This window comes from Theropithecus gelada, chromosome 3 (genome assembly GCF_003255815.1).
Source record: "Theropithecus gelada isolate Dixy chromosome 3, Tgel_1.0, whole genome shotgun sequence".
Taxonomy (NCBI): domain Eukaryota; kingdom Metazoa; phylum Chordata; class Mammalia; order Primates; family Cercopithecidae; genus Theropithecus; species Theropithecus gelada.
In genome coordinates, this window is record NC_037670.1 from 151,170,564 (window position 1) to 151,197,965 (window position 27,402).

General features: G+C 37.0%; 1 protein-coding gene across 2 annotated transcripts in view; it reads right to left on the minus strand.

Annotated features, from left to right (window-relative positions):
* GRM8 (glutamate metabotropic receptor 8) overlaps window positions 1–27,402 on the minus strand; it is an 818,800-nt gene that overhangs the window by 154,583 nt on the left and 636,815 nt on the right. For both annotated transcript variants that reach the window (XM_025379129.1, XM_025379130.1), the window contains one exon: window positions 18,708–18,844. In XM_025379129.1, coding sequence (XP_025234914.1) covers window positions 18,708–18,844 — 137 coding nt within the window. The remainder of the gene's footprint in view (window positions 1–18,707; window positions 18,845–27,402) is intronic.

The window sequence follows — 27,402 nt, forward strand, 5'->3', positions numbered from 1 at the left end:
GAGAAGGATTTGACCCTACCTAGAACTGAGATAATTTAAAGAGCCGAGTGAAATACAGGAGTAAAGGAAGCGCGGGAAGAGCCCCGTGGGCTCTCTCGGTCCCCAGGGAAGCCATTTCTGACTTTGTCTCACAGGGATCCTTGGGGAGGGTTGCCAGTGGAACTGGGAAAAGACCACAGATAAAAAAGAAACCTCAAGCTGAACTTTGTAACAATTCCAACCAAACGTGCAAAGTTTCTTGGACAGAACTTGGGGGAGCGAGTGAATCCAGAGTGCAGACACAGGCAGGCCAGGAGGTGTGAAACCTGAAAGTCCTGCTTGCTTTCTCAGCTGGGAGGCTGGTAGCCTGGGGCAAGTTCTTAGCCCTGCTTGCCCACTGCCTGAAAACAAACTTGGTGCTGTTGTGGGGAGGCACAATGGGAGTGAGACTGGCCTTTTGGGTTGCATGGGAACTGGGTGAGGCCTGTAACTGTCAGCTGTCCCCCACTTCCCCGGCAACCTACGTGACACAGCAAAGGCAGCCATAATCCTCCTGGTAACATAACTCCATTAACCTGGGAACCACAATCCCACCCCCCACAGCAGCTGCAGCAAGCCCTGCCCAAGGAGAATCAGCTCAGACATGTCTAACCCTGCCCCAACTTGATGGTATTTCTCTACCCACTCTGGTAGCTGAAGACAAGGCTCAGATTCTCTTGGGAGTTCTAGGGCTCCAGCCGCTGCCTGATCTTCCCTATACTACCACAGCTCATGCTGTCTTGAAAATGCCACCTTCTGGCAGGAGGCCAATCAGCACAAAACTGGTGCAATAAACAACAATAATACAACTATGGATCCTCACAGAATACATTTCACTCCCCTGCCTCCTCCACTGGAGCAGGTGCTACTATCCATGGCTAAGAGACAGAACTGTGTGCAGACACCCCCTAGTGGCAGCCCGGAACCAGGTAGCCATGCTGGGTGACTAAATCCAGAAGAGAAATAATAATCAATATAGTTTGGCTATCAGGAAGCCACATGCCTAGGAAAAAGGAAAGAGTACTACATCAAGGGAGCACCCCATGGGACAAAACAATCTGAACAGCAGCCCTTGAGCCCCACAGCTTCCCTCTGACATAGCCTACACAAATGAAAAGGAACAAGAAAATCACTTCTGGTAATGACAAAACAAGGTTTTTTAGCACCCTCAAAATATCACACTAGCTCGCCAGTAGGGGATCCAAACCATGAAGAAAGTCTTGATATGCCAGGAAAAGAATTCAGAAGGCCAGTTATTAAGCTAATTAAGGAAGCAGCAGAGAAAGGTGAAGTCCAATTTCATGAAATTAAAAAAAAAATGATAGCAGATATAAGGGAAAAATCTTCAGTGAGATTGATAGCATAAATAAAAAAATCACAACTTATAGAAATGCAAAATGCACTGAAAGTCTCAGCAATAGAATTGAACAAGCAGAAGAAAGAACTTCAGAGCTCAACGGCAAGATTTTTGAAATAATCCAGTACAACAAAGACAAAGAAAAAAAGAATTAAAAAAAATGAACAAAGTCTCCAAGAATTTGGGATTATGTTAAATGACCAAACCTAAGAATAACTGGTATTCCTGAAGAGGAAATTTAAAAGTTTGGAAAACATATATGGGGGAATAATTGAGGAAAACTTCCCCATCTTGCTAGAGAGCTAGACATTCAAATACAAGAAGCTCAAAGAACACCTGGGAAATTCATCACAAAAAGATTATCACCTATGCACATTGTCATCAGGTTGTCTACAGTTAAGATGAAGGAAAGAATCTTAAAAGCTGTGAGGCAAAAGCCCCAGGTAACCTGTAAAGGAAAATCTATCAGATTAACAGCAGATTTCTCAGCAGAAACCCTCCACACTAGAAGAGATTGCGGCCCTATCTTCAGCCTCCTAAACAAAACAATTATTAGCCAATACTCTTTTGTGTCCAGTGAAACTAAGCTTAATAAATAAAGGAAAGGTATGATATTTTTCAGACAAACAAATGCTGAGAGAATACACTACTACCAAGCCAGCACTGTAAGAACTACTAAAAGGAGCTCTAAATCTTGAAACAAATCCTTGAAAGTCATCAAAACAGAACCTCCTTAAAGCATAAATATCACAGGACGTATAAAACAACACCACCATAAATTTTTAAAAAATGGTATTTAGGCAACAAATAGCACAATGAAGAGTACCTCACATCTCAATACCAACATTGAATGTAAACGGCTTAAATGCTCCACTTAAAAGACACAGAATGGCAGAATAGATAATAATTCACCAACTAAGTATCTGCTGCCTTCAAGAGACTCACCTAATACATACGAACTCACATAAGCTTAAGAAAAAGGGGTGAAAAAAGACATTCCATGTAAATGGAAATCAAAAGAGAGCAGGATAATTATTCTTACATCAGACAAAACAAACTTTAAAGCAACAGCAGTTAAAAAAGACAAAGAGGGGCATTATACAATGATAAGAGGCCTCGTTCAACACAAGAGTATCACAATCCTAAATATATATGCACCTGACACTGGAGCTTCCAAATTTATAAAATGATTACTAGTAGTCTAAGAAATGAGATGGACAGCAACACATTAATAGTGCGGAACTTCAATACTCCACTGACAGCATTAGACAGGTCATCAAGACAGAAAGTCAACAAAGAAACAATGGATTTAAACTATACCCTAGAACAAATGGACTTAACAGATATTTACAGAACATTCAAAGATAAATTTAAAACTTTCTTAAGACAAACAAAAATGAACATACAACATACCCAAACCTGTGGGATACAACAGAAACAGTTCCAAGAGGAAAGTTCATAGCAAGAAATGCCTGCATCAAAAAAGAACAGTCTCAAGTAAACAACCTAACATTGTACCTTAAGGAACTAGAAAAACAAGAACAAACTAAGCTCAAAGTAGAAGGAAGGAAAGAAAAAGATCATACATAAATAAAATAGATATTAGAAATTCAATAGAAAAGATCAACAAAACTAAGATTTGGTTTCTGGAAAAGATTAACAAATTCAACAAAACTTAAAGAGACACAAATAAATAAAATCATAAATGAAAAAGGAAATATTACACCTGATACATCAGAAACACAAAAGATTGTGAGGCTACAATGAATAATTACATGCAAACAAATAGAAAAACCCAGAGAAAAATGGATAAATGCCTTGACATATACAACTTACCAAGACTAAACTATTAAGAAATAGAAAATCTTAGCAGACCAATAATGAATAAACACATAAACAGACCAATAATGAGTGAGGAGATTGAATCAATAATAAAAAGTCTCCCATCAAGAAAAAAGCCCAGAACCTGATGCCTTCATTGCTGAATTCTATCAAAAACTTAAAGAATGACTCATACTATTTAAAACTCTTAAAAAATTGAAGAGGGAATACTTTCAAACTCATTTTACAAGATCAGCATCACCCTGATACCAAAGCCAGATAACACTACAAAAAAAAAAACAAAACCTCAAGCCAATATCCCTGATGAACACTGATGTAAAACATCTTCAACAAAATATTGGCAAACAGAATTCAAAGGCATATGACAAAGATCATTCACCATGATCAAGTGGGATTCATCTTAGGGATACAAGGATGATTCAACGTATGTAAAATAATAAATGTGATACATCACATTAACTGAAGGGAGAACAAAAAACATATGATCATTTCAATAGATGCAGATTAAAAAATATTTGACAACATTCAACATATATTCATGATAAAAACTCTCAACAAACTAGGTATAAAAAGCATGTACATCAACATAATAAAGGCCACATATGACAAACCCATAGCTAACATCATACTGGGGAAAAGTTGGAAGTTTTTTCTCTAAAATCTAGAATAAGACAAGAGTGGCCACTCTTGTCACTTCTATTCAGTATATACTGGAGGTCATAGTCAAAGCAATTAGGCAAGAGAAAGAAAGACAATGAATCCAAATTAGAAAAGAAGAAGATAAATTGTCCTTGTTTGTAGATGACATGCTGTTATGTATAACAAACTCTAAAAAACTATTAGAACTAATATCCAAATTCAGTAATGTTACATTACACAAAATCAACATACAAAAATCAGCAAACAATCTGAAAAAAGTCAAGAAAGTGATCCCCTTTACCTAACTACAAAAAATGAAACATTTGTGAATAAATTGAACCAAGGAGCTAGAAGATCTATACATTGAAAATTATGAAATACTGATGAAAAAAATTGAGAGGATAGAAATAAATGAAAAGATATCCTGTGTTCACAGATTGAAAAAGTTGATATTGTTAAAAGGTCCATACTACACCAAGCAATCTACAGATTCAATGCAATCCCTATCAAAATGCAAGTGCCATTTTTCACAGAACTAGAAAAAGCAATTTTAAAATTTGTATGAAACTACAACAGATTTTGAATAGCCAACACAATCTGGAGTGAAAAGAACAAAGCTGCACCATGTTACCTAACTTTAAAATATACAACAAAGCTATAGTTACTATAACAGCATAGAACTGGCATGAAAACAAATGTACCAATGGAACAGAATAGAGAGCCCTGAAATAAATCCATACTTTCATAGCAAACTGATTCAACAAAGGTACCAAGAACACACCATGGGGAAATTACAGTATTTTCAATAACTAGTGTTGGGAAAACTGGATATGTATGTGCAGAAGAATAAATTTAGGTAATTTTCTCATATCATATAAAAATTAACTTAAAATGGATTAAGTACTTAAATATAAGACCCCAAACTATGAAACTGCTATTAAAAAAATAGGAGAAAATCTCCATGACATAGGTCTAAGGAATGACTTTTTGGATATGACCCCAAAAGCACAGACAACAAAAGCGAAAATAAATGACAGGATTATACAAAACTAAAAAGCTTCTGCACAGTAAAGGAAACAATCAACAAGAGTGAAGAGACACCCTACAGAATGGGAGAAAATATTTGTAAATTATACATCTGGCAAAAGGTTGTATCCAAAATATATGATACTCAAACAGCTCATTAGCAAACAAACAAACAAACAAACAACCTGGTAAACATTGGGCAAAGGACCTGAATAGACGCTTTTCAAAAGAAGACATACAAATAGCTAATAGGTATATGAAAAAATGCCCAATATCACTAATCATTAGGAAAATGCAAATTAAAATCATAATGAGGTATCACTTCACACATGATAGAATACCTATTATCAAAAAGGTAACAAGTATTAGTGAGGATATGGGGAAAATGGAATTTTGCAAGCTGTTGGTGGGAATGTAAATTAGTGCAGCCATTATGGAAAATAATATGAAGATTCCTCAAAAAATTAAAAATAGAACTATCATATGATCTGGCCATCTCCTACTCTGTATACATCCAGGGGAAGTGAAATCAGTATGTTGAAGATATATCTGCACTATCGGGTTCATTGTAGCATTATTCATGATAGCCAAGATGTAGAATCAACCTAAGTGTCCATCAGTGGATGAATGGATAAGGAAAATGTGGTGTATATACATAATGGAATACTGTTTCTCCATAAAAAGAATGAAATATTGTCATCTGTGAAAACTTGGATGAAGCTAGAGGACATTATGTTGAGTAAAATAAGCCAGGTACAGAAAGATAAATACCATACTATCTCACTCATACATGGAATCCACAAAGACGCAGAGAGTAGAATGATGGTTAACAAGGGCTTGGGTGGTTGGAGGATGGCAGAATTTGTGAAATATTGGGCATAGGATACAAAATTTCAGTTAGGTAGGAGGAATATGTTCAAGAGATCTATTGTATAGCAGGTGACTATAGATAATAATATATTGTATTCATGAAAAATGCTAAAGGAGTGGATATAAAGTGTTCTTATCACAAAAATCATGACTACGTGAAGTAATGCATATGTTAGCTAGATTTAAGCATTCCAAAAGGTATATATGCTTCAAAACATCATGCTGTACATAGTAAATACATAAATTTTATCTGTCCATTAAGAAATGACTTAGTTCAGTTCTGAGACAAGACATCACTCTACCATGCTGTTCTCTAAATACAATTCAATAAATGCTCACGGCAGGTTTCTCCATAACTATTTTACAGGTGTCCTTTAAAGTGTGGGTGGTTAAACAAACCTTGGTACATTCATCATTGGAGTACTACTCAACAATAAAAAGCAATGCAGCAACTTGGATGAAATTTTTTAAAAATATGCTCAGTAAAAAAAAACTAACTTCAAAGATTTACATACTGTGTGATCTGTTTACACAGCTTTGATGAAAACTTTATATTTATTTTTACTTTTATTTTAGGTTCAGGGGTACACGTGAAGTTTGGTTTGTGGATTTTTGTTCTTTTGGTTTTGTTCTTTTTTTTTTTCTTTTTTAATTTATTTATTATTATTTTACTTTAAGTTGTAGGGTACATGTGCATAACGTGCAGGTTTGTTACATATGTATACTTGTGCCATGTTGGTGTGCTGCACCCATCAACTCGTCATTTACATCAGGTATAACTCCCAATGCAATCCCTCCCCCCTCCCCCCTCCCCGTGATAGGCCCTGGTGTGTGATGTTCCCCTTCCCGAGTCCAAGTGATCTCATTGTTCAGTTCCCACCTATAAGTGAGAACATGCGGTGTTTGGTTTTCTGTTCTTGTGATAGTTTGCTAAGAATCATGGTTTCCAGCTGCATCCATGTCCCTACAAAGGACACAAACTCATCCTTTTTTATGGCTGCATAGTATTCCATGGTGTATATGTGCCACATTTTCTTAATCCAGTCTGTCACTGATGGACATTTGGGCTGATTCCAAGTCTTTGCTATTGTGAATAGTGCTGCAATAAACATACGTGTGCATGTGTCTTTATAGCAGCATAATTTATAATCCTTTGGGTATATACCCAGTAATGGGATGGCTGGGTCATATGGTACATCTAGTTCTAGATCCTTGAGGAATCGCCATACTGTTTTCCATAATGGTTGAACTAGTTTACAATCCCACCAACAGTGTAAAAGTGTTCCTATTTCTCCACATCCTCTCCAGCACTTGTTGTTTCCTGACTTTTTAATGATCGCCATTCTAACTGGTGTGAGATGGTATCTCATTGTGGTTTTGATTTGCATTTCTCTGATGGCCAGTGATGATGAGCATTTTTTCATGTGTCTGTTGGCTGTATGAATGTCTTCTTTTGAGAAATGTCTGTTCATATCCTTTGCCCACTTTTTGATGGGGTTGTTTGTTTTTTTCTTCTAAATTTGTTTGAGTTCTTTGTAGGTTCTGGATACCACACATCTACAGCCATCTGATCTTTGACAAACCTGAGAGAAACAAGAAATGGGGAAAGGATTCCCTATTTAATAAATGGTGCTGGGAAAATTGGCTAGCCATAAGTAGAAAGCTGAAACTGGATCCTTTCCTTACTCCTTATACGAAAATTAATTCAAGATGGATTAGAGACTTAAATGTTAGACCTAATACCATAAAAATCCTAGAGGAAAACCTAGGTAGTACCATTCAGGACATAGGCATGGGCAAAGACTTCATGTCTAAAACACCAAAAGCAACGGCAGCAAAAGCCAAAATTGACAAATGGGATCTCATTAAACTAAAGAGCTTCTGCACAACAAAAGAAACTACCATCAGAGTGAACAGGCAACCTACAGAATGGGAGAAAATTTTTTGCAATCTACTCATCTGACAATGGTTTTGTTCTTTTTTGTTTTTGAGAAAGGGTCTCGCTCTGTTGCTCAGGTTGGAGTGCAGTGACATGATCGCGGCTCACAGCAACCTCCCCTTCCCCAGTAGCTGGGACTACAGGCACACACCACCACCCCAGCTAATTTTGGTATTTTATTATTTATTTATTTATTTATTTATTTATTTATTTATTTATTGTAGAGATGGGATTTTGTCATGTTGCCCAGGCTGGTCTCAAACTCCTGGACTCAAGCAATCAGCCTGCCTGGGCCTCCCAAAGTGCTAGGATTATAGGTGTGAGCCACTGCACCTGGCCCAGGTTTGTTATATAGGTAAAGGGTATGTACAGAGGTTTGGTGTACATATTATTTTGACACCAAGGTAATAAGCATACTACTTAATGGGGTACCCATGTTTCTGCAAAGGACATGATCTCCTTTTATGTAGTCATGTAGTATTCCATGATGTATACGTACTACATTTTCTTTATTCAGTCTACTGTTGATGGGCATTTAAGATGATTCCGTGTCTTTCCTATTGTGAACAGTGCCGCAATTAACATACACGTCCATTTGTCTTTATGATAGAACGATTTATAGTTCAGCTGGCCGCAGTGGCTCATGCCTGTAATCCCAACATTTGGGCAGCCGAAGCAGCCAGATCACTTCAGCTCACGAGTTTGAGACCAGCCTGGACAATATGGTGAAACCATGTCTTTACTAAAAATACAAAAAATTAGCTGGGTGTGGTGGCACAGTCCTGAGTCACAAGAATCGCTTGAACCCAGGAGGCAGAGGTTGCAGTGAGCTGAGATAGTGCCACTGCTCTCCAGACTGGGTAACAGTGAGACTCTGTCTCAAAAAAAAAAAAAAAAACTCAAAAAACAAAACTATTTATATTCCTTTGCGTGTATACCCCAGTAATGGGATTGCTGGGGTGAATGTTAATCCTGTTTTAAGTTCTTTGAGAAATCTCCAAACTGATTTCCACAATGGCTGAACTAATTTACATTCCCACCAGCAGTGTATAAACATTCCCTTTTCCTCCATAACCTCCTCAGCATCTGTCATTTTTTGATTTTTTAATAATAGCCATTCTGACTGGTGTGAGATGGCATCTGATTGTGGTTTTGATTTGCATTTCTCTAATGATTGGTAAAGTTGAGCGTTTTTTCATATACTTGTTGGCTACATGTATGTCTTCTTTTGAAAAATGTCTTTTCATGTCCTTTGCCCACGTATGGATGGGGTTGTATAACACTCTAGAAATGATAAAATTATGTAAATAGAGAATGTATTAGTGGTTTTCAGGCATTGGGGAGAGAGGCATATGGGATAGAAAACAATATGGATATGACAAGACAACATAAGGGATCCTTGTGGTAACTGAAATGTTCTGTATGTTTACTGCGGTAGCACATACACAGACAAAAATGGTTAACAAAATAGCAGAGAGCTATAAGCACATGCACTCACACACACAGAGGAATACAAGTAAAACTAGGGAGATCTGAATAAGATTGGTAGATTATATGAATGTCAATATCCTAGTTGTGATACTGTACAATAATTTTGCAAATGTCATCACTGGAAAAACCTATGTAAAAGGGACATGGAATCTCAATTATTTCCTACACCTGCAAATATAGCTGCAATTATCTCACAATAATGTCAATAAAAATGATTTTATGACAAGTGAAAACAATCAAATACTAGCAAAATTTAGTACATTTCTATGTCCTTGTTGTATATTTCATCATTTAAATATACAACTAAAAAGAAATAATCTAAAGAGAAAACATTGTTTTACATCTCAAACCCCGGAGATTACACACAGTTGCATATTTCTGTAACTTCAGTTGAAAATATGGCATCCATAACCCTATTAACATAGTATGGGGAGTTTAGGAGGATCCCAGCTTTTGGCTCTCCTCCTGCAATTAATTATTGGAAGCTTTGAGGAAATATGTCTTGAGAAATTTTTGATTCAGTCAATAAACATCAATTATTCTTTTGTCTTGCTCTAATAAATCACTGATCTATCTACAATTGGAGGCTACATATTTTAATTCATATACAATACTTTTCAATTCTTAGTTGTAATGCTCTTGTACACTTTAGATTTCACATAACACTGATGAAACCCACCGAGCTTTTACAAGTACTCTAGGATACAGGATTCACATGTAAAACTACCATAATAAAATGACTTTTTACCAGTTATTCCTCTATTCCAGAGCTTCATTTTATGTTTATAACCTTATTTTAACCTTACTTATTCTACTTGTTATGTTAAAATTGTACTTATTTTACTCCTCCCAAGGTTAAAATAAGGATTAAAATACCATTTATTTTCATTTTTATTACTTTATTATCCCTATAAAAGTCTAGAGTCACCAGCTTCTTTTATCCGTCTTTGGTGCTGGTATAAAAACACATTTCTTATTTTATGTTATGTCTTTAAGCAGCATCATTTTCTTTGATTTTACTTTTCTAATTAAACTGCTATCTTTGAAATTTTTAATTATTATGGATACATAATAGTTGTACGTATCTGTTGGGTACATATGATGTTTTGATACATGCATCAATATGTAATGATAAAATCAGGGGATTTAGGATCTCCTTCAAACATGTATCATTTCTTTATGTTGGGAACATTCTGAATCTTCTCTTCCAGCTATTTTGAAATATACAATAAAGTACTGTTAACTATCATCATCCTATTGTGCTATTCAACACTAGAACTCCATCCTTCTATCTGACTATATTTTTTATACTCCCACCCACCCTTCTTAATTCCCCTCCCCTACTCTTCCCTGCCTTTGCTAACCACCATTCTATTAGCAAATATCACATGTTCTCAGTCATATGTGAAGTCTACCTTTTTTGTTGTTTCTTCTCCATTTCTGCTATTTTCAGTTATTATTTAAATAACTAATTAAACTCTTATGGTTTTTTCCTGGGGTTTTTTTTTTATAATGACAGGTTTTCAATGCCCATTTCTCCCTGAAAAACAACTAGACACCCTGAATACCAGTAGATTACCCTAGAAACCTGCCTCCAACTGGATCTGGATCACTAAATTCAGCTTCTCAAGTCCTAATCAGATTAAATCAGATTTGGTACGGCATAGTTTTGTATATTCTTAGAATAGTGGCAAGATTATTTCACCTACTCTACTGAATAGCCTAGATGAATCTATTTGTTGTTGTTATTGGGAAAATGTAAGTTGAGTATGAACTAAAATTCACGAACTCTTTTTATCCCTTGTTCCTAATGTCCTCACTTATTTATTTGTCCTCCTGTGATAAATACATCTTAGTAAGGCCTTTCAAAATATTTTATGAATTAAGGCTGGAGCAAAGTAGATAAATAGGCGAGGGAAAATCTATCCAAAAATTAAGTAAAATAGAAAAAAAAAAACTCTTAATTACGTCTTTGACTTAGCTCATGGAACTACCTCTTCTCCAGCCAATCTGCACTTTGCTGCCAAAGACATTCTCCTGAAGCTTAAACGTGAGCATCTCTCTATTGAAAAACTCCCTGTAGCTCAAAAATATCTTAAAATGTTCTCATGGTATATGGGGTCTTATAGAATTTAAGTTCAAGCTATCTCTCTTCATTCCCCACAATGTTCTCTGATCAGATTGTCCTCTGTTCTGGGAGCTCAGAATCATACTCAGTCCCATAAAGAAACTGAGCCTTTATCTAGCTCTCTATGAAAACCTAGACAACAGTCCTCATCTGTATTATTGTACTTAACAACTTGCATTATGAAGTCCTCGTGTAAGCAGAATAGATCTGCCCATTCAATGGCAAATGCTCCTCAAAGACAGTTATCAGAAGTCACTCAGTAACTCTAAAGCCATCTGCAGGATTTGAAGGTCTGCGAATGGCATGGGCAAGAATAAAAGCCAAAGCCATTGGTAATAGTAACAATGTGCCCCTTAGAATTTTATCTGTGTCACTTACATGCACTCCTCTTGCTCCTTTTTGTAACTTTGGACTTTCCCTTAGATTCTACCTGGTCTGATTGCAAGGATCTTTTAACGTGATTACCCATTCTGGAGTTTGTCCTTGATTACCTTGACAATGACTTCTAGCTCTACCCTTACTAAAGTGTGCTCCTTGGTTATACATTATCTCAGTATCATAGAGTCAGCTAACCTTTTTGGCCTTGTAAAGATAACAGTGCTTTACATTTTTGGTTTATTAATTTATTCATGTGGGAACATTTAGTAAGTCCCATATTATACTAATCATTAAAGACATGAAGCCAAGTAGAACAGTTTCCTTGCCTCCAATTATCTTGCTTCTCTGAGAATGGAAGGGAAGGGTCAGGCTGCACCCGTCAGGCCATCTAACTACTGGGGTCTCCTTGACTCATTTGTACTGAAATGTTTTAAACCAGATACACCAGTACAGTTCTCTAGTTCCCCAGCCTCTAGACCAAGAGAGAATATGTTTCTTTGTGAATGCTGATAATACTTTGCTAATTATGAATTTGTGTTTAAAGTTGAAAAAGAATAAAGGAACACAGCTGGATGTATTAGTATGGGCTCATGAAAGAGACACATCCTTGGATGTTGAACCTGCATAGTCCTGTTACTTCATGGATGACACAATGAACTGAATCTGAGACACTTCTAAACCATCCCAGCATGCACTGCAGCATTGGCAAACTGGAGGCTCTGTTTTACAAAATGAATACATGAATGGATGAATCATGGATGGATGAATGGATGCTTTTTTAATGGCCTATATGTTTTTCCAAATATTTCTGACCATTAAAAGAATTTAAAGTCTAGTTTAAATTTCATCTACGTCAAGAAACTATCCAAAGTCCCTAGTTTAAGATGATCATTGATTCCTTGAATTCACATTCAAACCAATGAATTCAAATAGCTTATTATTTAATCTGTACCTGTATAATTATACATTTATTGTAGTTATGAGTATATGGTTGCCCTTAATGGATTAGAAATCTGTTGATATCTGGAAATATAGTTGACCCTTGGACAACGTGGGTTTGGAGTGTATGACCTCTACATTGGTTTTTTTCAATCGAACACAGACAGAAAATATAGTATTGGCAGATGTGAAACCTGCATATTAGAAGGCCTGATTTTTCATATGCATGGTTTCTACAAGGCTGACTGGGGGAAATGGTCGTGCATAGATTTTGGTGTATGTGGTGGTCCTGAAACCAATTCCCCATATCTACATAGGGATGACTGTATATTTTATACTGATGCCCTGCCATGATATTCATCCTGCCTGGCAGGGAACAATCACTGAATAAATAATCTGTGCATGAGTGCACTTCCTAATAGATAATCTTGGATCATCCATCTATGTTCAGTCAATATGTAGAAAAGATCAGCATATTATTCATGACATATTAAATACACACTGAGTACTTACTCTGGGCTTGGCAAGAATGTAGTTCAAATTTAATCACCTTAACATTTGCTCAATCTGTGAATAATATGACTTTACCAAATCATATTATTACCTTATATCTTGTTATCTCATAAACAGAGACATAAGTAATGACCTCAAAATGACTTTTTGAAAAGAATAAATTAGCATCTAATAAACAAATATACAGCTTTAAAAATCATCTTGTTGCAAGGAAAGGAAACAGAACAAAGTATTTTCATAATCGAGTACAAAGTTAAGAACTAGAGTGGCATTTAAAGTTCTAACAGAATATAGAGAAAGGGCCCAGGAAATTGACTCACATTTGTGCTATGTAGGAAAAGGAGTGCTTCATATAATACTTATTTCATAGGGTGAACAAATATATATATATATTTATATATATTTTTATATATTTTATATATATACGTATGTGTTTGTGTGTGTATGTATGTATGTGTGTGCACTGACAATCATAGGAAAGAACATTTTCACATGTAAGCAACTTTGCAAACAGGGAAACAGAGGCAAAGAGAAAATGCATGTTTCCTAACAAAGCAAACAAAGGTCAAGTCTTCTCTCAAACACTGTTTCAACTCTATTCAGTCCATTGTTACTCCAAAACCATTTTAATATTTTTCATTATATAAAAGCTGTTCCTCTATGAAATTAATGATATTCATATTAAAAAAAAAAACAGTTGATGTTTATCAAGAATAAAAAAAAAATCCCTGAGACAAATGGGGAGACTTAGGAATTCTCCCTTTTTTTATTCCAAGCAAGCCAAGGAAGCTCCAGTATACATACATATAGCATATATATATTTAACTGATCATCTATAAGAAAATACATACATTCAATTAAAATAAATACTATACTATAGGTATGTGGTAAAGACTAATTTTGTGGGGTAAAATTCCATCAGAAAGTTTGCTCAAGTTTTAGTTTTTTCCAAAGCATTTGAATCATAGAGCCTACTTTTTAAAATACCAAAACAAATACTTTGGACTTATTGTGTAAACAGCCAAGTTATCATGGTGCATATACCTCTCGTTACAGCTACTCCCTATTCAGAACATCAGAATAAAGACAGAAAGAAGACTGCAAATACAGCTTCAGTTTGATTTCATACTGAAATACCCAGTAAAGGTCCTCTTTGGTAGGCTGGTTGTACTAGCAAAACAAAACAAAATTTATTATTATCATATTCATTCAATACTTAATATGTGCCAGTCAACGTTCTAGGACTTTTGTACATACAATTTCCTTGATGATCTCAAGAACTCTATCAAGTAGGTAGATAAAGAACCTGAGTCTGAGTCACATGCCCAAAGCTACACAGCTCATGAATGAAAGGTCAGAATTCAAATATCTTCTTTTGGACTTTGAGATCTTGTTCTTAACCACCATATGTGTTTACGATTCATAACAGTATCTATTACCCGACTTAGATGAGAAAACTGAGGTTCAAAGCTCAGTACCCTATTCGAAGTTGTTCTTCTATGGAGTCATCCACTGAAAATTAAATCAGGTTAAAAATTATTAAATCAGGTTCTCCTTCAAATCACCTTTCCAAATTACACTCTGCCACTAATCACTGTGATTGGGACACCTTGTAAAGTCACTATTCTTTGTTTTTATCATTTATATTCAACCTATTTCCTTGATTATAAAAAGAATAATATGTTGAAACCAATAAAAACATATGTTTCATTCCTACAGTAATCAAGTGGTTCTGGCTGGAAAAAGCATTAAAAAAAATGCCCTGAGTTATTTTTGGCCCATACGGTATCCCCAAGACACGTTTTCCCTGTGGACACAGAGCAGCATATGGCTGTTCTTTTCACAATTCAGGCTCTTCTGTTTACTCTGAACCTCTAGGTTACAGTATGTTTTGTAATCACTAATAAGGACCACCTGCCTCTTGAGAGTTTCTGCCTAACAAAATAGAGAGACTCGTTCGTTCTAATTCACTCTCAGGTAGACAATACACCCCTCATGTGTGGGCCGAGATTACTGAGTAGAAAACTTAAACAAATTATGCTGATTGTATTGCTAAATTAAGAACATATGTCAGTTTCATAAAAAGAAAAAAGAAACAGTAATGTTTGGAACAATAAAGACAATGCTTTGGAGGAAATGAAATACCTAATATATTTTCCAGGAAAAAGAAAAAGAATAATCTACTTATTTCAAAAATTCATTCAATCCACTAAGAGATATTCAAGGCAAATTTATTGCATTCAAATATGCCTAACCATATACCCTCTTTCTACAAATTTATACTATGGTTGAATTCAGCCAGAGAAACTGGCTCTTTGAAAACAAGCAGAGTTCAATCCAATAACTGACTGATAAATGCTTACCATTGAGAATGTGAAAGCTATCATAAATCTGGTTTAATAGAACAAGAAGAGATAGAGTATATGGAGAAGAGTAAATCCTCCTGTCAGTATCCTCCTTTGGCCACAGTGACAATTCCCACCAGAGGCTGGGCCAGATTAGGAACCTCTCTCTAGGCTGCCATTGCAAACCCGTATATATACCTTCATCAGTGCACCTGCTTCATTGCGCTAGAATGGTTGGTCCGACTGTTTGTCTCTCCTTCTAATCCGTGAGTGCCCCGAGAGCAGGGTTCACCTATTCACTCTAGTCTCAACACCTGTTAACAGAGTATGAGCACAGACTGAATTTACCAAATCCATTCAAAATATAACTGCCTAGGGGATGATACCTACCCACATGGTACCGCAGGAAAATAAATTCATCTTATATAAAGTTTACTTTTTGAATGCAGAGAGATTTTCCAAGTATTAAGGCCAATGTCAAAGACAGGCAGAAAGGACTGGCTGTGGGGACAAACAGTCAGCATTTTGAATGCAAAGATTGTCTCTGAACTTTCTCACACAAACTCAAGTTCCTCTTCTAATGGGACCTTCACTTTACCCAGTACACTCATTATCTATCATGTCTCTCACTGACCATGTGGAATATTGAGATATTGGACTAATCGTAAGCAACATTTACAGACCTCTGATGTGCCAAACACGGGGCAAAGTTATTTATTGTATTACTTCATTTAATGTTCATTACAACCATATAAGGTGGGTGCTACTGTTTTCATTTTAGACATGATAAAACTGAGGCAAATAATTTTTTAGTACTTTGCCACAGATCTAAGCAGAACATTAACAAGTCAGTAGCTTGCCAAGCACTCTAATACTCCACCTTCAAGCAGGTGACTAACGCAACTCCTAAGGATAAAAGTCATTTGATTTGTCCTGATAATCCTCAGAATTCAATTCTTAATTTATAACCACTCCCCACAGTCCAATTTATTATTTTTTTCTTCTAAGAGCTGCGTTTTCCATTTCAGTAAAACCAGCAATGCTATCTAGTTACAAATGATCATAATCATGCATGAGAAATAATTCTCACAAATTGTTTTGATACATTTTATGAACAATAACACAGTCATAAACATAAAACTTTCATGCACTGTTAAATGTACATAAAAGAGCAGCTTGAGATTCAATAGGAAGTTTTATAACTACATTATGTGTATATGGTGAGACAGGTATATATGTGTACTTGTGTGTAAAATTATGTCATGTAATGGTATTGTATGTTAGTGCATATATTTCTGAAACATTTGATTTTGCTGTGTAAATCCCTAATCATCAGAATATATTAATGATAGGCAGTTTGACATTAATAAAAGTCAGATAAAAGTAGCTTTCCTATCTTAGACCTTGTCAAATCATTTCTGTCTTATTTCATTTCCCATAGGTCCTCTTTCAAAAGAGCTTTGGTCAAAAAGCTATTGATTATCAATAATCTGTGGCACTATCAAAGTTATGTTTCAGTAAATGTCAATCTGGATTGCAGAACAATGGATAAGATTTCATGAAGCACCTACAAGTAGTAAAGTATTGCTATGTGGCTTTACGTATCACTACAATAGTTAGAAACATAAGCTGTCTGTGCATTATTAAATGCATAGCTGTAATAATTATCAGGAAGAAAAATAAATCATAATCTCTCTGGTTCTGTAATTTCTCATCGTCTACTTTTCTGAGAACTTGGGTGACTGGTGCTGCATAGACATAGCACTTCGGAGGATATATTTGGAAATAGAAAAAAATTGATTAAAAATATCAAATTGATGTTTTCTGATTAGGTTCAAACATGAGAAAGCATGTGTACACTCTCACAGTATTATGGTAGCTCTGAGAATCAAGAAGAGGAGATGCTTTTGTTAGAGGAAAGAGTGAATTACACAAAAAAATAGAACAGAAGAAGAATATTTTCCTAGTTTATTTGAAGCATTTTAAAAACATTCTACTGTCTACTGTTCTTGTAGTTATTTCTTGGCCACCAAATTTCTGTGAATAGTCCTACATTTCTGTGGAAGAGATGCTGGATGAATGAACTCCAAACCTCGGCTGAGACTACAGAACGTGCTCCATCCTTCTCTATACCTAAAAAAGCCAGTGTGCACTAATATGTGGCAAAGGGCTGTTGAAATGTGAAATAATTCTTTACAGTAAGTAGATGCTACCCTCCCTGGACTCCCCACCCCAGCATCCACAGCCCTGTGCACTGATTTCCTGGACCTCCCTTATCCATCAAGTTCAGAATTGGTTTCCTGTTCCAGAGCCCCTTAGGATTGAAGAGTGATGGCACCTAGTAGCTCTCCCCAAATCCCCCAAAGACCTCTGCCCTACGAGAGCTCCTCTGAGGGAGTGCCCACCAGTCTTGGACACCTGATGAAGTTCCTCCTCCATACAGCCATCCCCACGTGCTAACCCCACTGGGTCCCCATTAGATTCCAGTCGAAAGAAACAGAACCCTGGGTGATGGTGTGGCACCTTGCAGGCAAATGCCCAGGTGCTTTTGGGTACCAAACCCAGGTCTTGGGAACCTGCTTCCAGCTGGGCTCTTCAAGTCGCCCTCACATGGCCACTTATGGAAACTGAGAAATAACGGACCTTGACCTGAAGAGTGCCTGAGGTAGACAAAAACAGCAGGTAGCTCTAAAGGCTGTTAAATAATCTGAACACCACCCTTGGATACATCAACCTTCCCTGGTGTTGCAACTGAAAGAGGCAATATAAACGCATAGTATGATTCACTTCCATCAACCTGATATAGCCAGAAGGTCTCACCTTGTGATGTGGCAAAGGTGATGTGCCCTTTTTTTAAGCCCAAATTTATAAACGAGGACATATTCAGTCAATTCCACCCCACCCCCAACACACAGACATACAAAAATTGTACAAAGATTACAACAAATTTCTTTCATAAAAATGCAAAATTTCTCTAAGTGTATAGTCAATTACAGAAAAAAAATCAGATCATTCATTAAATTCTTACAGATATCAGAAGATTTCTCTAAAGAGGCTCAAGAATGTCCGTAACATTTCAAAATTGAAGAGAGAATCAAGTCATACCTTTTCTAAAAGTGTATTTATGGGGGAAATCTATTCTGACAAGAGTTATATACTTAAAAATAAAGCATCCCTCCTGGAGAGCTATACACATTAATAGATGTTTATAATGATACTTGCTTTTAGATGAAGCTGATTGGTCCAGTGGCCGATGACTTTGTACTCTGTGCTTTTGTTGGTTATTTGATACTGGAAGATATCATAACGTCCAGGAGCATCTCCGTTTTCATTAAAAGTGACAGGAGTGCCAGCACTGCCTATAAAGATTTAGAAAACAATGTTAATAAAGCTTTAGTAAGATAGCCCACTGGGCTTATTTTTCTTTTAGAAGGAATGGTAGATAAAAATATATTGTGTGCAGTCAGTGATACAAAGATTGCAATCCATACAAGGTCATTCTCGATAGCATAATATCTTTTACATGAAAAGAAGCCTAGACATACATACATGAGTAAGATGTGCTTTATTGTACACATTAGAAAGTAAATGATGAGTATCCAAGTTAAGCAATGCACATAACAGCTAAATAAATAAAAGTTGATAGGCTGAATATTCAATACTGGCTACATAGTATGATAGTTAATAGAGAAAAATGTAAATGTTTTGAAGCATGACAGCTATTGTACAATTCGAACTACTAATAGCAATTCAAATTATAGCAGGAGAATGTTCTGGCCAGAATCCTGAGTTTTGCTTTTTCTAAACTCTCTAAAGCAGTTGCCTTTTCAGTTCCTGTGCCTCTGCTACTTCTGCCCCAGAGTATATCAATGGGGTCTACTGTTGGGAACCTTTCAATGAGTGAGGCAGTGATCTATGGGAAGTCTCAACTCTGCTCAGATCATAAATGTTCTCCCCCTTCACAGTGACAGGTCTAAGAGTGGCAGAGCAGCAGGATGCAAGAACTGTAGTCTTTTCTAAACTCCATTCCTTTCGGAGGTTTTCATCTTTTCTCTTAATAGTTTCTGCTCACTTTTACTTTCCCTCTTACTAACTTTTATGTAATTACAGGGGAAGAGTAGAAATGGACCACCACCCCAATGTGTTCTTGTTCCATCTAGCTTCACTATCCATATAGAATTTCCTTTTCTCTGACAGCTTTTAGGCTTCTGTACATTTTTTTTTTTAATTCTTTCCTATCTTGAAAAATTCACATGACACCAATCCCTTTTCTCGGTGTCTGTCTTCTCTCTGCAGGCCTCTTCTCTGACTCTCTTCTCACAGGATATTGGATTTAATTTCTATAACGTGCTAGAGAGTTTCCCCTTCTTGTTATCTCTGTCTCATACTATATTCTCCAAAAGTATACATTACTAATAGTTATATATATCAACTGTACATATTTCCATCTTATAATGAGTTTCTTATTCTATCTGTAGAGTTGTTTACCTAATTACCAGCCATCACAAAATTCCAAACTATTTAACTTATCAAACAAATTGATGACTTTATCAAAAAAGACAATGAGCTGTAAATAAATTTAATCAGAGTCACATAGCAACAATGTGAATACTTTTCCAGTATTTAATGGACAGATGTCTAATATTCTGTTTTCTTGATTCTTCCTAAAAATTCGTGATGTGGGTTCTCTGATGAGACTACAGATATCTGGTATCATCAGGAACTGCTGAGGCTGCAAGAGATGGCACCGCATGGGAGAAAGACCACTGCTCTCAGAACTGGAAGTTCCATGTCCAGGCTCACTCCATTCCCCACTGATTTCCACAACTTGTGTATGTCCCTTTTCCTTCACTTACCACAGGGACTTAACAATAAATATGGATAAATTTTGAGGTCCTAAAAGAGCTGTATACATGTAAATTATTATTACTATTATTAATTCACATGGGAAATGACTTTATATATAAATCAACAGATGTACATTACTCAGGGAATAAAATAAGAGCTCTCCAATCAGGCTGTGCTATCTTAGCTACTCCTTATATATTCAAGTGGAACCTATTTGCCAAACCTGACCAAAGCCTTTCTCAGCTCCTAGGGACCACGAGCAGGTTAACCTCTTAAATCCTCAGTTCCTTCATCTGTAAAATGGGAGTAATAATGATACTTTTCTCAAAGAGTTGTTGTGAGAATTAAATAATCAACACTTGTCAAGTGCTTAGAACAGTGTATGGGGATAATTAAATTATTCACTCCACATTTATTTTCAGTACACACCAACACATAGTAATAGAAAAGATGTTGAAAGTTCTCTAAGTGATGGCTAGACAAAAGATTATTGAAATTCAAATGAGGAAGATATTTCTGACTGGAAAAACACATATGTTAAGAATTTCACATTAACACGATCAATTCTTGACATTTATATGTCACTATGAAATATTTTAATTGCATATTCTCTCCTCAATAAAGGGATACTTAATTCTCTCTACTTAAAATATCCCAAGTTGTCACCTCCTTGACTGAGGGACTCCTTATATTCCACAACAGCAGTTCCCAATCTTTTTTACAATCACAGTACCGAAGATGAAATAATGTCACTTGTATAACACATTACCATGAATATACCCTGAGTTATACATAATTCCTAATGTGCTAGTTGTTTCTATATCCAAGTCAAGAAAGCCTCTCAAGAGAGCTCATTGGAGAGCTACATTGTCAGAAAATACAATAATTTCCAACTTAGATACTTTGAATATCATTATTAAGATAAGTTGCACTACATCTGACAGTGTATTAAGGTGCAATATTCTAAAGTAGTTATGAGTGTGGGTTCTGGAGACAGATCATTGGGTTCAAACGCCACTCTGTCACTTATTGACGTAGTATCTTGAGTGCATTTCTTAATTTCCCTATATCTCACATTTCTCAGTTATACAGCGGGCTAACAGCAATTCCCACCTCAGAGGGATATATAAGGATTAAATGAATCAACATATATAAAACATTTAGTACATCATATTACATATTAACTACAATTTCTTCTGTCGTTTTATGGAAATGTTGTGTTTGAGAGCCACTGTCTATATGAGAACATATAAACTCAGTGAGCACGTAAGTTTCCATGATGTCACTCTCATTAATCTCTGTTCTCTTTCAACACAATGCCACTTATACCTAAAATGCAGGTCCCTAAATTCATCATGCTCTGTCTCACCGTTCTGTCTTTGCTCATGCTATTTTCTCTAATTTCCCATTCTCTTTCCTCCTTACCCCTCTCTATATAATTCCTTCAAGATATGGTTCAAGGTCCATGCACTTACAGAAGCTTCATCTTACTCCAACCCTGGGGAAGGTGCCCAACCACCTCTTTATGTCCTAACATGCAATATCAAAGCCCTCGCAACACTCCACAGACTTTTACTATCCATCCTGTACCTGACCAAACATTTATTCCACAGATACTTTTTAAGAGCCCACTATGTGTTCAACATTGGGTGGACCCTCTGCAATCCTCACAAAGCTATGGTCTTCTTAGGAAAGGCAAAAGTATCTATTATCACTGTAAGCACTGCAGCAAAGACAGTGCTCAGTCCCAAGCGAGTAATCAACAGATTATAGGAAAGCATGAAAGAGGCATCCACTAAAGATTCCAAGCAAATCCATGCTTCCCTCTTGGTGACATTATGAACTTCATGTATATTTCCTTCCATCTTTTGTATTCACAAATGGAGAGAACAAATAAATCCTCTCACCTTGCTATTAATGTGACATTAGGGAAACCACAGGGAAACTTCGACATATCTTTGAATGGGCTCTGCGTTAATTACCGGTAGCTGAAGTGGTTTTTATTACTGATCACCTTTGCATCTTGTTTTCCTAAAGCGATTTCTAGTCTCAAACTAGGCTTGCAGTTGAATGACTTCAACCCTCTTTCAGGAAGAATTGATTCCATTACATATTGACTCATTTCAAATGACTGCCATGGAACTCTGGTCGATGTAGAAAGAGCATCGTTGAGTAGCCATAAGGAACTAACTCATTAGCTGTTTAATAATTCCTACAAGTTTGCCATCTTTTAAAAATACCATTGTTTGTACTGAAACTGGCCACTCTGAGAAACAGAATTAAGTGCCAAATATTTTTTTGTCCACAAAAAATTTCAAATGACAGATGTTTGTTAATATAGTTATCAATTTATCAAGGTTTAATAACAACACAACACAGGTAAGAAATAAAATTTAAATATATTTGATTAAGCAATATTCACACATATTTTACATGATAAATTACACTCACATTTTCCTGTTTTGTTTCTCTCCATCCTACACTTTAGGTATTTCATAAATTTTGAAGTGTATTAATTTTGTTTTTGAGGAGGGTGGAGGACAGGGTCTCCCTCTGTCACTCAGGCTGGAGCGCAGTGGTGTCGTCTTGGCTCACTGTAACATCTACCTCCTAGGATCAAGGGATTCCCCAACCTCGGCCTCCTGAGTAGCTGGGACCACAAGCGTGTGCCATCGTGCCCAGCTAATTTTTGTAATTTTTGGTAGACACAGGGTTTTTCCATGCTGCCCAGGCTGGTCTCGAACTCCTGGGGTCAAACAATCCTCCCACCTTGGCCTCCCAAAATGCTGGGATTACAGGCATGAATAAACGTGCCCAGCCAAAAGTGGATTAATTTTTAAAAATAGTTTTCAGGCTGGGTACAGTGGCTCATACTTGTAATCCCAGCACTTTGGGAGGCTGAGGTAGGAGGATCTCTTCAGGCCAGGAGCTCAAGACCAGCCTGGACGACACAGTGAGACCCCCATCTGTACCAAAAGAGAAATAAGCCAGGCATGGTGGCGTGCGCCTGTACTCCTTATTACTCAGGAGGCTGGGGTGGAAAGATCGCTCGAGACCAGGAGCTTGAGGTTACAGTGAACTAGAATTGCGCCACTGCTCTCCAACTCCAAGTGACAGAGCGAGATGCTGTCTTCAAACAAACAAACTTCTCCATCCACATTTGCTAGTGAGGAAATGGAAACAAGCAACATGGAATTGTGAGGTAATGTCTACTCATCAGGTGCTACCCTTAGAGCTCATACATCTCCTTGAATATTTTCTGTTCAGTAAGAAATGTGTCAAAAAATATTTTTATTTATAGGCATCTCAAACACTCCAACATGGTTTTGGAGGGAAAATCATACATTCAACCAAGATTTTTTTTTTTGAAAATGTTGGCTCTTTTGAATATTGTGCAGGGGAAGAATATGGGCTTGGGATACAGGGACTAGAGTCTGCTTTCTGACTCTACCAATTACCTGTGTGATCTGAGTAAGTTAATCTCCTTAAAAGCCTGTTTTCTCATCTGCCAAGCAGGCATAATAACCCCAACCTTCCTAAACTGTTACAAGCATTGCACGAGATGACAGTGTATATGACTGGTATACAATAGATGTGCAATGAACGCAAACACTCATCATCTTCCATTCTTTTGGCTGCACTTACGCCCCTTTGGTATACATTTTCTTGTTTACACCATGCAAAACACAATGTAAAAATAATGCATTTACCGCTTTTTTTTTTTTTTTTTTTTTTTTTGAGACGGAGTCTCACTCTGTTGCCCAGGCTGGAGTGCAGTGGCACGATCTCGGCTCACTGCAACCTCCACCTCCCGGGTTCATGCCATTCTCCTGCCTCAGCCTCCTGAGTAGCTGGGACTACAGGTGCCCGCCACCACGCCTGGCTAATTTCTTGTATTTTTAGTAGAGACGGGGTTTCACCATGTTAGCAAGGCTGGTCTCAATCTCCTGACCTCGTGATCTGCCCACCTCGGCCTCCCAAAGTGCTGGGATTACAGGTGTGAGCCACCACGCCTGGCCTGCATTCACCTTTATGTGCAAAAATTATAAATCTCTTTATAAGTGCAATCCTCTCAGCTCTTTTATTGTCAAGTTTATTACTTTTCTGCTCCCCTCCTGCTACCAAAACTTTATTATCCTGCTCATCACTGCCTAAACTATTGGAAAAGCAGGAAAAAAATAAGAAAGCTAGAAATGAAATCAGTTAATTTAGTAATTTTTAGCACCCTTACATGAAGAATAAATATGTGAGATTTGTCACTGACCAAAATGCCATAGGAAGTAGCAATTTTCAACAGTGTCTCAATTATTCACGCTCTCTTTCCTTATCCAATTTACTTTACTAAGTATTTATTACACTTAAATGGGTTCACATATTTGAATTAAAATCATATTATAGTTTTATTATTTAGGAATTAGATTACTCTTATATGTATCAATTACTCACCCTTATATGTATCAATTACTCACTCCAATTCTCCGAAGCCTTTAGCATGTGACTTACTGTATTGTTTTCCAACAATGTTTCTGTTGTCTTTTTGGTGGTAGGATCATTTACTCATCACTCAACAACATGGCTGCATAGTTAGACTTACTTATTTCCAATTACCTTTTTTGTGTGTTTGTTTGTTTGTTTTGAGATGAAGTCTTGTCTCTGTCCTCCAGGCTGGAGTGCAGTGGCTCCATCTCGGCTCACTGCAACCTCCGCCTCCCGGGTTCAAGCGATTCTCCTGTCTCGGCTTCCTGAGTAGCTGGGATTACAGGCATGTGCCACCAGGCCTGGCCAATTTTTGTAGTTTTAGTAGAGACAGGGTTTCACCATGTCGGCCAGGCTGGTCTTGAACTCCTGACCTCAGGTGATCCACCCACCTCGGCCTCCCAAAGTGCTAGGATTACAGGCATGAGACATCAAGCTGGCCCCACTTCCCAGTTTTGTTAAAAAAATTCATTCATGCCTCTTGACACATACTGTCATAGTCACTCTCTGGAACTTGTCTAGTTCTCCACAATTTTCCTCTTTGGACACCACCTTCCAACCTCACTGCAACAATTCTATGATTTCCTCCACTTACCAATTCATTAATCACCCCGTTTTGTCACTGTGCTTCGCTCCCATGATAGTGACTCTTCTCTCCTATTCCTAGACATGTTCTATGATCTTCCTAGGGAATACCCTCTATTCTCTTGTGCTTCTCTCTGTCCAGTGAATCGCTCTATCAAAATCACAATAATGATTAAATTCAATTGTACATCTTCTTTGCCTGCATCCAAGCAGTTGAACATTGTTTGACAAAATGATAAAATTTTATTGTCTGACAAAACCAGGACTAGGCTGAGGCAAATGAGATACCCAGGGCATGACTCCAAGAGGGAGTCTGTCTCCCTGAATTTTGCATGCTGGGTGCCTCACTTGCTTTACCTTGTCCCTGCTGTCTGGTCTTACTTTTAAATTCATACCCTCAGATTTCACATGGACAATCAGCATTGCTCTGCAATCCTATCACACTTTCCCATTTGGTCCAGTTCTCCCTCCCTTCTAGGTAGTATTTGACTGTTTCATGACTTATTCTCACCCCTCACGTATCCAACACCCTCCTTTCCCCATCACTTTGGCTTGCTTCATACATTCCCACTGACAAAAGGCAGCAATACAAAAACATCCTCATCATTCCACCACAAACCCTACTGCCTACCTGCATCCACACACATATTCTCCCATCCCTCCTGATGCAACACATGTCCCAGGTCCAATCAAAGTCACATCCTCTCCTGGTGTTGAGGTCTCATCACTCTCACCTTCCATGCAGTTTCTGTTCACAGTTTTCTTTTCTTTCTTTTACATCCACAAATTTAGACTTTTGGCAGAAGCATCCCCATCAATTTACAAATCAGTTCTAATAGCTCTCATCTTAAGAAGAAAGCAACCAAAACCCGTTACTCTATCCCCACAGACTCATTCAGCTACTGCCTCATTTTTCACTCTCCTTCATGGTAAAATTGTGTTCATTCTCTCCACTTTCTTATTCCTCTTTTACTCTTTGACACATTTTAAGTTGAAATTTAACCTCATTCCTCCACTGATGAGTCTCAAATTTATATGTCTAGCCCTGAATGCAGACTTTTCCAATTATCTGTATCTCCACATTATTGCTTGATAATCATCTTAGATACAATGCTTGATTCTTACATATTACAAACATGTTCTTCAGACAGTCGTCCCCGCTTAGTAAGCAGCTGATTACTGTCCATCCATTTAATCAATTCAAAACCTACTTTAATACCCACATCTATAGCAACACACAGGCCTAAATCTTAATGTAAACTAAGGACTTCAGTTAATAATGATGTATCATGTTGATCTATTAGTTTTCATACATGTACCACATTCATACAAGATCTTGACAGTTGGGGAAACTGTGTGTGGAGGGGTGTAATATAGAAATTGTACTCTATGTTCAGTTTTTCTGTAAATGTAAATTATTTTCTTAAAAAGCCTTAATTTTTAATGGTGATGCTAATTTTAATATACTTTATGTAAACTAACACATGCAAAATATAATCAATATAAAAATATTGAGGTACTTTATACACTTTTTTCCTAAGTCTTCAAAATCTTACATATACTTTATACTACAGCTTATCACAATTCAGATTAGCCCTGTTTCAAGTGCTCAACACCCACATGGTTAGTGCTGACTATATTAAAACAATACAGTTCTAAAAGGCAGATCATTTGAGCAGCCACTGCTCCCTTGCTCCAACACTCCATTCACTGGGAATGAAGGCCCATTGCTGAGCCTTTCTCATCTGGCCTCCTCTTCAACTGGACTGAGCCCCCCTTCACTCATTTCTTTCCTAAATGTATGTGGACCAACCAAAGACTGACATGCGACTCAGTGGATGCCAGATCTGGAGACCAGATCCTAAAATAAAATCTAAACTGCTCCAGAGGTAAAAACAAAGAAGGCCCACATCTAGGCCAGGCATGGTGGCACACACCTGTAATCCCAGCTACTTAAGAGGCTGAGTCGGGAGAATGGCTTGAGCTTGGGAAGTGGAGGCTGCAGTGA